Consider the following 13425-nt stretch of genomic DNA (forward strand, 5'->3'; position numbering starts at 1 on the left):
GAGTTTTGTTCCACATTGTTCTCCCTCTCTATCCAGGATCTCCTACATCCCTTCCAAGTGGATGACAGTGGTAGCCGGGCACCATCTAGTTCTTCTGTTCTCATAGTTGTATATTCTCTAATAGTTTTAATGTTTCTTACAGTGTTCATTGATTCATTCCTAATTCATCTTTCTTTTATATTAAGCTTCTTGATATTGATGCTGCTTTCTCTTTGTACTTTGCATACAAAGTAAATCTTGTTGATTTTTTCCTGGTTTATTCTTGACATTAAATGATCTGTTATAAAATTAATCTTCTTAGCATGTCTCTCACCAGGAACTTCCATCCTACTTGTAGTGTCATGTTCTTCCAAGACCTGTTCACAGCTCTCTTATCAGTTAACCTCCCCTTACCAGTATACCAGCTTTTATATATATATAAACCTTTTGACTAAAAGTATCTTACCTCCTGTTAAGAGAGCCTTCTTAGCAGACCCTGTGTTTTTTTGTTTTTTGTTTTCCTTGATTCACTTGTACTTTATGTTCTGTACTTGGAGTTGGCCTTTCATTCCAGATTTGACTTCAAATCTAGGTCAAGATGCACTTCTTTAAAAAAATTAATTAAAAAAAATCTCTGTATCCTTACCCCCTCTCTAGTCATTACCTAAGATTTCCTTAATATTTGTCTGTATAATTTGCACCATATTGCAAACCCACCAGCCACTTCTTGGAAGGAAGACTGGGCAATCTACTTCTGTAGAGATACTGCCTCAGAAACCCAAGGGAGGGGTCGCTATGAGTCAGGACCGACTTGACAGCAGTGAGTTTGGTCTGGTTTTTCAATCATACATTTGTTAATTTTGCCTTAAGAGTTTTCAATTGTTTAACATTTATTCGCTGTTTCTTCCTAACTAGATTGTAGGCTCCAGAGGCAGAGGCTAGTGTGTTACATTTTATTTACATTTATATTAATGCATAGTAGAATGCTATGTGTACAGTAGGTGCTTAATAAGTACTTGGTAGTTGGCATTATAGTCCACAAATCTCCTATGGCCTATTCTATTCTTTCAGCTTTCCATTGGCACAAATTAGATGTAATAATAAAGAACTACTACTCTATTCAGTAATTACTACTCAAGGTAATGCTATATTATATATATATATATATATATGGAGGAGTTGTACTCATCTTCTTTGAGCTTAGATTCTTTTATTTCTCAGGGTTTGAGTTTGGTTTGGTTTCAGGGGGTTTTGTGGGGGAGGTGTCTATTATTAATTTGGGTATCTGAAAAATTGTCTAAGAACATATATCTTCTTTATTTACAATCTGATGTCTAATTCTTTGTTATTAAGCAAAGTAGCTTACAGCCTGAGTTTGCAGGATGTTTGTTCTTACGTACAAATGGTAAAATCTCAGCTTACAAACAGAGCAATCAAAGATGAAGGCTCTTAGACGTAGCCTACAAAGTATAGTGTTTGCAACAGTGATGAATGCTAGAAAGAGTTCAAACTCTTTACTATCCCATCAGGATTCCACATACTTTAACTCTTAATTGAGGTGATTGTTTGGTATTACTTCATATATTCATTAAAATCCACAATTGTTGACTGGGACCATATATAATACTTTCTTTTAAAAAAGATATGTTTTAACAACATATTGAATGAAATACTTGCCACACAGTGCTGCTTGGCCCTCTGCCGTGACATTCCAAAGCCCTGTGGAATAGGCCAAAATTCCCTGACATACTGCCAAGTACCATGTGCTGAGATAGCTGTGGTGGCCTTAGAGGGTCCCCTCAAGTGATGTCAATCATCAACAAAAAGCATTTTTTAAGCACCTATCTGTACATGGTTCTATCCTAGGCACTGTACAAAACGAGTTAAACAGACATGGCCCCTGCCCCCTGGGAGTTTTCAGTCTAAGATGATGCTGACATGGACAGACATAAAGGATATTGAGACAACTGAACAAACATTGAACAAGAACATAAAGTACTAACATTATGCACAAGCAAAGGGGTAAGTGCATTTGATGGGGTAGTGTGTAAAGGGAGACTCATGGGTCATGGTTATTTAGACAGTGGGTTAAAAGAACTAGTCAGCTTCTGTCAAGTTAGGGTAGTCCTCATTGGGGAATTAGATTTTCATATAAACTTAAAGATAGTGATAGGACATTCCAGAAATAGAGTACAAAACAAGGACAAGGAGAGATGTCAGGTAAGGAGAAAAATGTATAGCTATATCGGACTTTTTATGACCTCAAGAATATATAGTTCTAGTTAGTTCTGAATGTGAAAGAACTGTTGGTGTTTTAGTTTAGCAAGTTCACTTTTGAGCTGGTCAAAACCAGTTCACTGCAAAACAGAAAGGAAACTTAAAAAACCTGGGAACTTCAGTGGCTTCTGCAGGCAGTCTGCTTTGCTTATTAAATCTTTTCTAAACTGATGGCCACTTAACAGAAACCTTGGAGTTCATGGGAACTGTTTGCTCAGGAATTTTTAAGAAGTTACCTTGTTAAGCACCTGTATATGCTCATTAAATCATGTTCTGTGTTAGGAACTTTAGCACCCTAACAATGTATAGACATTATGCTTCCCATGAACTAGTCATAGATGTTTTTGAGGATACCTTTCTATCCCAGAGAAAGGTCCTGGGTGTTCTGGGTATTATAAACAGTGCCAGCAGATGTTGAACATTATGGATTACCTGGCTTTCAGTCATTAATTTTTGATCTTCCAAGATGTGTCTTTAATAACCATGTATACCTAGACTTGATTTGAATCATTACTGCTGCAAATCTACTTTTGCAGTGCCTACCAGAAAAAAAAAACTGGTTACTATTTTTTTCAGTAAACTCTTCAGTAGTTCTCTGCTCACTTTTTAATGTTACTCAAATTTAAATGTAAAAATTTTAATGCATCCAAAATATTAGGGTGTAATTGTTCTCTTAAGGAGCTCTGGTGGTACAGCAGTTAAGCACTGAGCTGCTAACCAAAAAGTCGGCAGTTTGAACCTACAAGTGAGCAGCTCTACCTGTTTCTGCCCTGTCACATGAGTCAGAACAGACTAGACATCACCCAACAACAAACTGTGCTCTCTGTATCATTGGATTTTCAAAACTTTTATTTATACAAAGCTGCTTTAATCGCCAGCATTGTGTAAAATACAGTGCTGTTGAAAACGTAAGTGGTAAGGCCCACTGAAGCATAAAAACTCAACAATACCTTTTAAAATATTAAAACCTTTTTATGCATTTATATATTTAATTGGTGAATAAGTATGAATGCACTTATTCATACTTCCTTCTCTCCATTAAGAGTTGAAGTTTTCAAGAACTTGGCTCTCGCCTTTCCTCTCTTCCTTACAGCACTCTTTGTACTATGATCTAACTGTAAGAATCTAGTGCCTGTTGGTATTTTCCTAAGATTATAACCCCCAAGTCATGAGATTTTATACATAACAAGCTTCTGTATAAAATGGGTATGATTTAGGGACTGTCATCCAGAGGATTTTAGTGACTGCTCAAATAGTAAAATAGCTTGCCTAGATAATCTTTAGCTCTCAGAAATGCCTCTGCTGGATGGCAGTTTATTATTCTGATGTAATATGTATCATGAGGCATTTATCCTTCTTTGAAATATTTAACTAATTTTGGACCTGTCTTTATGGAAGAACCTTGACAGGTTTAGGCAAAGTGAACTAAAGAGAAAAGCCTAGATTGAACTTTGTCAGGCAGAAACTGGAATTAGGGGCTATAAAAGGCAGCCAGTGTCTTCATTTAATCCGACACGTCTTTTGCATATGACCCAAGGAGTGTATAGAAGGCTTTCAAAAGGAAGTGGAGGTGTTTTGTTTTGTTTGGCTTGTTGGGTTTTTCCCTCAATTATTCACAAGAAAATTGAGCTCATTATGTTAGAACCTTCTGAGATCTTCCCAGGAAGGGAAATTCAGACATCTCTAAATTGTCCATGTCCATGTTCATGATAGGTAAAAGTAGTATAAGTTACTTTTTAGGAATTATATTGCTTCACTCCATCAGTAGATAGTTGACTATAAATAGGAGTAATGTTCTTACCACAATATGATCCCCATCTACACTGAAGATAGATAAATGCCATGGAGAAAACAAACTATTGGTGGTTTTATTTAAAATGTTAGGATATAGAGCAGTGCTGTGCTAAGGTGGCAAGCCTAAGTGGAAGTGATAGTAAAATAAAAGTACCTTGTTGGAATGAAGGGAGAAGATGACACCTTGGAAGCATGTAAAATATCTTCTTTCCTGATGAATTCTGGTTCTGACTAGGTAGAAAATAGTCTTATAACTTGGACTAGGTACACAGTCAAGAGATTGTCATCTCATAGTTTCAAATCAATGCCTCGATAGAAAATTCAGTTCAAATAATATTTGAGTCACTTGGCAATGGGGATATATCAATGAACAAAACAAAAAGATCATTTTCCCATTAGAGCTTATGTTCTAGTACAAGGAGTCAGTGAACTTTTTCTGTAAAAGACCAAATAGTAAGTATTTTAGGCTTTTTGTGTGGCTTTGTTCCAATAATACTTTGTGAGAACAGGTGGCTGCATTTGGTCCTGGGCTGTAGTTTATCAACTGCTGTTCTAGTAGGTAGAAACAGAATTAATTAGTAAATTAGAGAGTGTTATAAATGCTTTGAGGAAAAGAAAAATAGACCAGAGTAAAAAAAAAGGGTAGTATTACGAGTAGGATTGGCCCTTTGGATTGAGGTTAAGAAGAGGAGGAACCAACAAAGGAGACTGAAAAGTAGTGATTGAGGAAATGAAAGAAAATCAAGAGATGGTGGTATCCTAGAAATCAAATGAGAACCACGTACCAGGCAGAAGAAGGCATCACCTATATCACATGTTGCTGATAGGCTAAATAAAAGGAATACTGAGCTTAGAGCATTGGATTTAGTTAGGTGAAAGTTTTTAGTGACCTTGAATGAGTTAAAAAAGAATTGAAGGAGACAAAGTGAGTATAGAAGACAACTCTTGGGGAACTTTGTTGCAAAGGGAGCGATGAAATGGGGCAATGGAAGAAGAAGGATCAAGAGAAGAGTTTTTGTTCTTCTAAGATAAAAGAAATAATAGCATGTTTGTTTGGAAATGATCCAGTAAACAATAGGGAAAAAAATGATGTTGAAGATGGGAGGAGAATTGCTGGAGCTGTGACCTTGAATTGGTGAGGGATGAGAGCATGTACAACTGAAGGGGTTGACTTCAGATAGGTGAGATGTACACGTCCTGGAAGGGAGTCTGTAGATGTTGTGGCTTCAGTTTTCTGATTAAGAACTAACAGTAGAGAATATGAAAGTTAAGGTACTAATATTTAATATATCTCTGGTCTTTAGCTTCTAGTACCAGCTTTTGAAGGATCTTGGCTTATTCACTAAGATGACTTAATGCCTTCTGAGGATTATAAACTTAACCTAGCAAAGTTATGTATTTTGAGGATTAAACTCCATATTATTATATTAAATAATAATGATATATGTCATGACTCTGGCACAGCTTCTGGTATAGTCACGGAAGAAATTTCTGCTTGTTGTTATTAGAGGATAAAGAGTTAATATGCACCTAATTAGACTTACTTTACCTCCTTGGGCCCAAAATATACATGAAAGTATGATATGTAAGTTAGAGCTTGACGATAATATATAAATATGCTACATTTAAATCATAGGCCTTTTGACATCCTTCCTAATGTTCTTTACAATATGATCTCTCTTTCTACAATGATCAATGATATTACTTGCCCCAGCGATTAGGGGGACTCTTGAACAGGGGCTCTTTGGATGGATGTTTAATTATTTTATTATTATATTTGCTGTATTAATTTCTTTGTACAGTGAAAATGAATTGCTTTTGTATATAGGATCTTCCTTTAGATTGTAAAACCACAGAAGGTAGGTAACAAGTCTAAGAAAATGTCTCAAGTACTAGTTTGTGTGAAGGGTATTCAACAAATATGAAGGTTCCTAAATCGAGAGGAAGGAGCTCTGGTGGCACAGTGGATAAATCATTTGGGTGCTAACAAGAAGGTCAGCTGTTCAAACCCACCTGCCGCTCACTGAAGGAAGATGGGGCAGTCTACTTCCATAAAGATTTACAGCCTCGAAAACCCAGTGGGGGTTACTATGTGAGTCAGAACCGACTCAATGGCAGTGAGTTTGAAATAGAGAGGTTTCATATTCCTTTGCTAAAACTTAGATACAACTGTTGGAATGCCATAAAACTGGCTTTATGATTAGAATAGCAAATGTGTTAGAAAATAACAATCAACTGAAATAAAATATATTGAATATCAAAGTAAGATAAATTAACTTTGTGTAACTTCAAGAAAATATCATTGGTTACTTTTCCACACTATATCAAGGAAGTAATGAGTAAAGTTAAAGAAGTGATATTCTTACAAAGCGCTGGAGAATATAACTGTTTCTTGGAACTGTTCAGGAAGAGTAAGGTGAAATGACCATTTTACTCTTCAGCTGCCAATATGATTAAAAGATCAAAGTGAGAGGATAATTTCCTTTATAAGTAGCTGTACTTGAGTCTCTTAAAGTTAGTTTCAGAAATAAAGATAAAATACTTAATAGCCATATCCTAGTATTTAGGAACTAAATTTTGCTACTCATGCCAATGGCTGAGAGATTATAAATCTATTCAAATCTTGCTTTCCATCACATTTATAACAGTTTTTTCTAAAGTATCAAGACATCCAACTTCATAAAAGTATTTTAGATTGTGGAAAATATATAACAAGTTTTTTTTTTTAATCCACTTTATGCTAAAGCTTTACTTTTTAAAGTTTTGTGTTAAAACTTTACTATTTTCTTTGTATTATAGGTCCAGTTGTTTACGTCCTGGATCTTGCAGATAGACTGATCTCAAAAGCCTGTCCATTTGCTGCAGCGGGAATAATGGTTGGCTCTATCTATTGGACAGCTGTGACTTATGGAGCAGTGACAGTGATGCAGGTTCACCATTTTTCTCTATTCAGTGATACTGCTTTTGGTGTAAAGATCTATTAAATAGATTTTTGTTAGGAGTTTTTAAGCTTATTTTAATATATAATAACACTCTAATGGCTTAAAAATAAGAAAATATATAAAAGCTGTCCAGTGAACTCTTTCTCTACTCTTGTCCTTCATTTGCCTAAGTTTTCCCTTACCTCCCCAGGTAACCACTGTTGTTAGGTTCAGGTGTATTCTTTAAGACTTTGTTTATACATATGCAGGCAAACATATTCTCTCACACACATGCTTTTTTCAAATCCAAAAAGTAGTATAACTGCATCCCTCTTTTTTTCAGAAACAGTGAGCCGTGGGGACCTTGAAAGTACAAACTGTCTTATACTTCTATATTCTATATTATAGCATCTACACAGAGACCAATATGTATGTTTGTTATAGTGCTAGGTGTCGTTGAGTGGGTTCCAACTCATAGCAACCTTATGTACAACAGAACAATATACTGTCTGGGCCTATGCCATCCTGACAGTCATTGCTATGTTTGAGTTCCTTATCACAACCACTGTGTCAGTCCATCTTGAGGGTCTTCATCTTTTTCACTAACTCTCTACTTTACTTAAAGCATGCTGTCCTGTCCTTCTCTGGAGTCTAGTCCCTCCTGATAACATGTCCAGAGTATGTGAGCTGATGTCTTGACACCCTCACTTTTAAAGAACATTCTGGCTGTACTTATTCCAAGGCAGATTTGTTTTGGTCTTCCTTATTCATTGTCCAGCTTTTGTATGCATATGAGGTGATTGAAAATACCATGGCTTGGGTCAGCCGCACGTTAGTCCACAAAGTGACATCTTAGCAATGAGCTGGAGTCTGTGTGAAATACCAAATAAATTGAAAACCCTGAGCCCTAGCCTCAAAGAATCTAGTCTAAGACTGCACATAAATGAAAAATAACTGGAGAACAGTTTAAGGTTAGAGAGACAAATGTGATGACAGTGCGGAAAACTACATAAACAATACTTTAATTTAGAAAAAGTAAAAGATTACTTAAAATCATAAGAAAAGTAAGTCTTAAGCTGACCCTTGGAGGAAATGAAGGATTTGGTGAAGACCTAAAATTATGATAAAACATATATATAGCTTATTACTGTTTAGAAGTCTCCTTCAAATGTACTATTTCATTTGAAAATATTGTTTTTTCAACCCAGAAATGAGAGGCTAGCTGTGGCTATAGGTAATTACTATTGTGTGCTTTAAAAGTATTGCAAAGACTTTACCTGCCTGAGCATATTTCAGATGGAATGTGCCCCAGTACACCTTCAGCTATATTTAGAATTTGCTTTTTATTACCTGTTTCTTTTTCTTCTGTTCTCTAAATACTGTGTAGTTCAAGTGAGTCAGATGAAGGAGAGTCACCATTCTTTTCCCATGTATTCCCTTCACTTTTTCATGGATCAGTCTCAGGGCCAATGTTTATCAGTTGTAGACAACTTGAACAGGACTTTCCACTTGGACTTTATTGAAGACAGCATGGTAGCTAACTTTTTTCCCCCTCCAGCACTGAGCTAACCACCTCTTAAGCACTGATGAATTTAGTCCTTACGACAATTTGATAACATACCTAACATTAGTTATTCTTAGTTAAGATGTCTGGTTCCACACAGCAAGAAAAAAGCTTTAGGACTGTTGTCCTAATCTGAGGCTCATTAAATTAAACCTAATCCCAGAGGCAACTGGAACATTGTAATGTGGAACAGTGGAACCTTAATATCCAGCCTAGTTCTCACTTTTGCCTCTAAGTGTACAGACAACCCCCATAAGCATTGTCCATTTTTAATTACACCACACTTAATTATCATTAATTCTGACTAAGAAAATTTGTTAGTTCTTCAGTGTTCCATCTTCCCATTTAATAATATGGCTCTAATAAATCAAAAACCAAACTCACTGCCATAGAGTCAATTTTTACACATACAACCCCCATTGGGTTTCCAAGTTTGTAAATCTTTGCTGAAGCAGATTACCTCATCTTTCTTCCACAGAGAAGCTGGTGAGTTTGAGCTACCAGCATTTTGGTTAGCAGCCAAATGCCTTAACCCCTATACCAAGAGCTCTCCTGAGGCTCTAATAGGCAGTGCTTTAAAAGATCACCACTCCCTTTCTTAAAACATACTATACTGCTACAGTAATCAAAACAGCCTGGTACTGGTATAACAATAGACAAATAGACCAATGGAATAGAATTGAGAGTCTAGAAATAAACCCACACATCTGTTGTCAACTGATTTTTGAGAAGGGTACAAAGTCATTCAGTGAGGAAAGAAGAGTCTCTTCAATAAATGATGCTAGGAAAATTGAGTTTCCACATGTAGATTGATTGTAGATCAATGCCTCATAGTAAACACAAAAATAAATTCCAAATGGATAAGGACCTAAATGTGCAAACTAAAGCCATAATTCTTAGAAGAAAAAGCAGGGGCAATTCTGTCAGGCCTAGCTTTTAACAATGGATTATCTAATTTAATAACAGACAACAAAATATAAAATAATTAAGAAACTTCAATAAAATTTTAAATTTTAATTATCAAAAGACTACCAAAACAATTAAAAAGACAAGCTACAAACTAAGGAATATCTTCAGAAACCATATATCCGACAAGAATCTAATAACCCAAATATATATAAAACTTCAACAACTTAACAAAAAGACAAATAACCCAGTCATAAAATGGACAAGAGACTTAAATAGACAGTTCACCAAAGAGGACATTCAAATGGCCATCAAACACGTGAAAAGATGCACAGCAAGCATTATTGGCCATCAGAGAGATGCAAATCAAAACCACAATGAGACACCAGTTCACTCTCACTAGGATTGTTAAGATAAAAAAAGAAAATAGCAAATGGTGACAAGTATATAAAGAATTGGAATTCTTACCTGTTGCTGATGAGAATGCAAAATGGTACAACTGTTAGGGAAAACAGTGTGGCATTTCCTCAAAAAACTAAAAATGGAACTATCATATGACCCAGCAATTCCACTTCTAGGTATATATACTTAAAGATATGAAAGCAGACACTTCAATACCAGTCTTCTTTGCAGCACTGTTCACAGTAACCAAAAGGTTGAAACAACCTAAATGCCCATCAACAGATGAATGGATGAATAAAATATGGTACATTCATATAATGGAACACTACTCAGCCAGTAGGAGAAACAGAGTCTTGATAATGCTAGAATATGATGGAACTGGAAGGCATTATGCTGAGTGAAATAAATCAATCACAAAACAACAAATAAATACTGTATGACCTCACTTATATAAAAAGATAAGAAAAAGTAAATATATAGAGAACAAAGTGTATTAGTGGTTACCATGGGTGGGAGAAGGAGTGGGGGTTAATAGTAATAGATTAAGGGTAGGGCTACACAGCCAGTTATTGTAATTACTGTCATAAGTTGTACACTTGCAAAGAACTGATAAACATCGTGTGATAGATACATTCACAACAACCTAAAAAAGAGAGTAGCTACTGAGCTTGCCTATGTACAACCAAAACCCTCATGGTTTTGGAGGTTTAGGATCATGGTCACACAGGACATGCCAGATAAATGGTCTTAAAATATTTTCAGGACTTCTGTTGTACCTCCTGGTGTAGTGCCTAAGCCATCTGACTGCTGACCAGAAGGTTGGCGGTTCAAACCCACCAACCACTCCTCGGAAGGAAGATTATTGGGCAATCTACTTCTGTAGTGATACTGCCTCGGAAACCCAAGGAGGGGTCGCTATGAGTCAGATCCAACTCGACAGCAGTGGGTTTTGTTTTGTTTTGTTTTTTCTGTTCTATGTCCTAGTTGCTTGCACAGTGCCTGGAGTCTTAAAAGCTTGCAAACGGCCATCTAAGACACACCAATTAGACTATTTGCCTGGGTAACAGAGGAAGAAGGAGTGACAGGAATAGGAGGAGGATATGGAATGTGTGGCTAATTATTTCCATGAACAACTGCCTCCTTTGCCATGAGACCAGAACTGGGTGGTGCCAACCTACCATTACTGAATATTTTGATCAAAGAGTTTATAGAAGAATCCTGATCAAAAGGGGAGAAATGTAGAACAGAATTTCAAATTCTCTTGAACTCCAGACTTCCTGGGAAGTTTGGATGAACTCCTAAAACTTGCCCTGACATCATCATCTTCAAAGCTTAAACCAAAAATATCCCCTAAGTCATCTTAAGACCGAACAGTAGTTTAGCTTAACTAGTAAAAAAAGGTATGCCTTGAGCATTATTCTCTTTTAAGAACTGTCTCTATGGGATCTGATTGACAACAACAGTTTGAAAGATTAGATAGAAACTTTAAGGGGCACTGAATTTATGTTAATGGAGGAGGAACAACTCAGAAAAGGAGAATGAGAATGGTTGCACAACTTGAAGAATGTAATCAGTGTTACAAAATGGTACATGTAGAAACTGTTGAATTGGTATATTTTGCTGTGTGTATTCTCAACAACCACCACAAAATTTAAAAAAAAAAAAAAATTGCCTTCCAACAGTGGTGAAATGCAAGCCTAGCTGGATATGAAGATCTGTTCTTGTTGTTCTTGTTGTTCTTGTTAGTTGCCATTGAGTCAGCTCCAACTTACAGTGACCCTGTGTACAATAGAATGAAACAATGCCCAGTCATGCACCATCCTCACAATTCTTGCTCTGCGTAAGCCCCAGCGTTGCAGCCACCGTCAATCCATCTCATTGAGAGTCTCCCCCTTTTCATTGACCTTCCACTTTACCAAGCATGATATTCTTCTCCAGGGACTAGTCCCTTCTGACAGCCTGACCAAAGCAGGTGAGATGAAATCTGGCCATTCTTGCTTCCAAGGAGCATTCCAGCTGCACTTCTTCCAGGACAGATTTGTTAGTTCTTCTGGCAGTCCATGGTACTTTCAGTATTCTTCACCAACACCCTAACTCAAAAGCATCAACTCTTCTTCTTCAGTCTTCCTTATTCATTGTCCAGCTTTCACATGCATATAAGGCAATTGAAAACACCGTGGCTTGGGTTAGGCGCACCCTAGTCTTCAAAGAGACGTCTTTGCTCTTCAGCACTTTTTAAAGAGGCTGTGGGGGGTGGGGGAGGTGGTATTTTAAACTTGTGATAGGAATTGTACAGAACACTGATCCTAGGAAAAATTGTGATGTTTAACATAGGGCAAACCATTTCCATTTCTACATCCCCCTTAAAAAGAGGTCTTTTGCAGCAGATTTTCCTAGTGCAGTATGACATCTGATTTCTTGACTACTGCGTCCATTGGTGTTGATTGTGGATCCAAGTAATAGGAAATCTTTGACAACGTCAATCTTTTCTCCATTTATCATGATGTTGCTTATTTGTCCACTTGTGAAGATTTTTGTTTTCTTTATGTTGAGATGTAATCTATACTGAAGACTAGTCTTTAATCTTCATCAGTAAAAGCTTCGAGTCATCTTCACTTTCAGCAAGCAAGGTTGTGTCATCTGCATATCACAGATTGTTAATAACTCTTCCTTCAATCCTGATGCCACATTCTTTTTATAGTCCAGTTTTGTGGATTATTTGCTCAGCATACAGATTGAATAAGTATGGTGAAAGGCTACAATCCTGACACACCTTTTCTGACTGAGGCTATGCAGTATTCCCTCTTTCTGTTCGAACAACAGCCTCCTGGTCTATGTACAGGTTGTATGTATGAAGATCTAGCTCTTACTTTTTTAGCAGAAAACAAACCTTTTCTCTATACATACATTCTATGGACATTTATTTTATATGTGCATGATAAAGTCTTAGAAAAGTCATTCTGTTGTTCCTAAATCTCACCCCAGAATTGAAGTCTTAAAAATAATCTGTTTTTAAATCTTGGGAGAGTAAGACCAGAAATGCACATGATTACACACAGGGAGGGTCACTGGTTTTGTACTGGCTAAAGTTAAATCACACCATTGCTTAATTCAGTTTTTATTTATTGAGCTTGAGTATGACTACTAGATCTTTAAATAAAACAACAACGAAAACACAGTTGCCATTGAGTCTGGCCTATTTGCTTCACAGCATTTATATTTATACATTTATTTGATTGTCTCTATTTGATTGACCCCCAAAAGACATGTTTAGCTCACCATTTTATCTCCAGCACCTAGGCCTGTGTCTGGCACTTAATCTGTACTCAGCTGAATGAGTACAAGTCTGGGCTATGTCCCTACTTAAATATAAAAAGCACCCATTTGGTCTTCTTCACATACTTTTATATAAGACATTACCTGGATTGAGTCTGTGCCTAGAATTTCAATTTGCCCTGACCATTCACAACTTGACCTTGTTCCACATCTCCATGTATTCCTTGTATTTCAACTCAAAAATCACCTGCTAGAATTCCCAGGTGTATAGTAGAGCTAACAAGGGGCAAGGTTGTGGTCACTGTT

General features: G+C 36.6%; 1 protein-coding gene across 1 annotated transcript in view; it reads left to right on the forward strand.

Annotated features, from left to right (window-relative positions):
- MARCHF5 (membrane associated ring-CH-type finger 5) overlaps positions 1 to 13425 on the forward strand; it is a 70754-nt gene that overhangs the window by 52411 nt on the left and 4918 nt on the right. The window contains exon 3 of the mRNA XM_042782366.1: positions 6850 to 6980. Within this exon, the coding sequence (XP_042638300.1) occupies positions 6850 to 6980 (131 nt within the window). The remainder of the gene's footprint in view (positions 1 to 6849; positions 6981 to 13425) is intronic.

This window comes from Orycteropus afer, unplaced genomic scaffold, assembly GCF_000298275.1.
Source record: "Orycteropus afer afer isolate SDZICR_OR568_19922 unplaced genomic scaffold, OryAfe1.0 scaffold00293, whole genome shotgun sequence".
NCBI classification, from domain to species: domain Eukaryota; kingdom Metazoa; phylum Chordata; class Mammalia; order Tubulidentata; family Orycteropodidae; genus Orycteropus; species Orycteropus afer.